This window comes from Crinia signifera, chromosome 5 (genome assembly GCF_055691185.1).
Source record: "Crinia signifera chromosome 5, ASM5569118v1, whole genome shotgun sequence".
NCBI lineage: Eukaryota > Metazoa > Chordata > Amphibia > Anura > Myobatrachidae > Crinia > Crinia signifera.
In genome coordinates, this window is record NC_139221.1 from 318,006,083 (window position 1) to 318,008,395 (window position 2,313).

The 2,313-nt window shown below is 58.8% G+C and overlaps 1 protein-coding gene across 1 annotated transcript; it reads left to right on the forward strand.

Moving 5' to 3' along the window:
- The first annotated feature begins 624 nt into the window (after positions 1-624).
- Positions 625-1,887, forward strand: LOC146079776 (uncharacterized). Its single transcript, XM_083186421.1, has 4 exons — positions 625-1,073; positions 1,160-1,364; positions 1,451-1,655; positions 1,742-1,887. Exons 1-3 carry the CDS (start codon positions 830-832, stop codon positions 1,647-1,649), a joined length of 648 nt encoding a protein of 215 aa, XP_083042547.1. The 5' UTR covers positions 625-829; the 3' UTR covers positions 1,650-1,655; positions 1,742-1,887.
- The last annotated feature ends 426 nt before the right edge of the window (positions 1,888-2,313 follow it).

Below are 2,313 nucleotides of genomic sequence, written 5' to 3' on the forward strand. Positions count from 1 at the left end.
TTAGACTGCGCATGCGCAGTCTAATGCCGGGCAGCGTCTGAGCGGGTGCTCAGCAGCTGCCCGGCTTCTCCCGTCCCGGGCAGCGCGGCTCTGCGCAGCGTGACGACGTCAGAGGTCACGCTGCGCAGGCCGCACAGGCTGTCTGCCTCGATACTGTTCCAGCCTGCCCAGCCGCCCTGTCCCCGGACCAGCCCGCCCAGCCGTCCTGTCACCGGACCAGCCCGTCCAGCCAGCAGCGGACCTGCCGGCATGCCACCAGTGGACCAGCCCGGTCTCCATCACCCCGGCTCGCCCACCCACCCGGCCGCACCACGCATCTGTAAGTAAATATGCGGGGCGGCCGAGGTGGGTTTTTAATACGTAGGGAAGCCAATCCCGGGATCCCGGGGATCCCGGGATTGGGCATTTTTCAATCCCGAATTCCGGGATTGAAAAAATGCCCCGGGATTGGCTTCCCTAATCACAAGCCTCTGCCAGCCTCCTCATCCAGCCTCCTCATCCGGCCTCTGCCAGCCTCCTCATCCGGCCTCTGCCAGCCTCCTCATCCAGCAGCCTCATCCGGCCTCTGCCAGCCTCCTCATCCAGCAGCCTCATCCGGCCTCTGCCAGCCTCCTCATCCAGCAGCCTCATCCGGCCTCTGCCAGCCTCCTCATCCAGCAGCCTCATCCGGCCTCTGCCAGCCTCCTCATCCAGCCTCCTCATCCGGCCTCATCCAGCAGCCTCATCCGGCCTCTGCCAGCCTCCTGCGGCCTCTGCCATTCTGGTTTACACGGTGACTTCTGGTATGTGTGTAAATTGCTGTTGAATAGGGAATGATCTGAATGATTACATGTTTCAACCTCCTAAACATTCTGATTTCTATTTTCAGCTGGACAATCCTACTTTTTGGGAAGCATCACAGGCCTCTGCCAGCCTCCTCATCAGGCCTCTGCCAGCCTCCTCATCCAGCAGCCTCATCCGGCCTCTGCCAGCCTCCTCATCCGGCCTCTGCCAGCCTCCTCATCCAGCAGCCTCATCCGGCCTCTGCCAGCCTCCTGCGGCCTCTGCCATTCTGGTTTACACAGTGACTTCTGGTATGTGTGTAAATTGCAGTTGAATATGGAATGATCTGAATGATTACATGTTTCAACCTCCTAAACATTCTGATTTCTATTTTCAGCTGGACAATCCTACTTTTTGGGAAGCATCACAAGCCTCTGCCAGCCTCCTCATCAGGCCTCTGCCAGCCTCCTCATCCAGCAGCCTCATCCGGCCTCTGCCAGCCTCCTCATCCGGCCTCTGCCAGCCTCCTCATCCAGCCTCCTCATCCGGCCTCTGCCAGCCTCCTGCGGCCTCTGCCATTCTGGTTTACACGGTGACTTCTGGTATGTGTGTAAATTGCAGTTGAATAGGGAATGATCTGAATGATTACATGTTTCAACCTCCTAAACATTCTGATCTCTATTTTCAGCTGGACAATCCTACTTTTTGGGAAGCATCACAGGCCTCTGCCAGCCTCCTCATCAGGCCTCTGCCAGCCTCCTCATCCAGCAGCCTCATCCGGCCTCTGCCAGCCTCCTCATCCGGCCTCTGCCAGCCTCCTCATCCAGCAGCCTCATCCGGCCTCTGCCAGCCTCCTGCGGCCTCTGCCATTCTGGTTTACACAGTGACTTCTGGTATGTGTGTAAATTGCAGTTGAATAGGGAATGATCTGAATGATTACATGTTTCAACCTCCTAAACATTCTGATCTCTATTTTCAGCTGGACAATCCTACTTTTTGAGAAGCATCACAAGCCTCTGCCAGCCTCCTCATCCGGCCTCTGCCAGCCTCCTCATCCGGCCTCTGCCAGCCTCCTCATCCGGCCTCTGCCAGCCTCCTCATCCAGCAGCCTCATCCGGCCTCTGCCAGCCTCCTCATCCAGCAGCCTCATCCGGCCTCTGCCAGCCTCCTCATCCAGCAGCCTCATCCGGCCTCTGCCAGCCTCCTCATCCAGCAGCCTCATCCGGCCTCTGCCAGCCTCCTCATCCAGCAGCCTCATCCGGCCTCTGCCAGCCTCCTCATCCAGCAGCCTCATCCGGCCTCTGCCAGCCTCCTCATCCAGCAGCCTCATCCGGCCTCTGCCAGCCTCCTCATCCAGCAGCCTCATCCGGCCTCTGCCAGCCTCCTCATCCAGCCTCCTCATCCGGCCTCTGCCAGCCTCCTCATCCAGCCTCCTCATCCGGCCTCATCCGGCCTCTGCCAGCCTCCTGCGGCCTCTGCCATTCTGGTTTACACGGTGACTTCTGGTATGTGTGTAAATTCCAGTTGAATAGGGAATGATCTGAATGATTA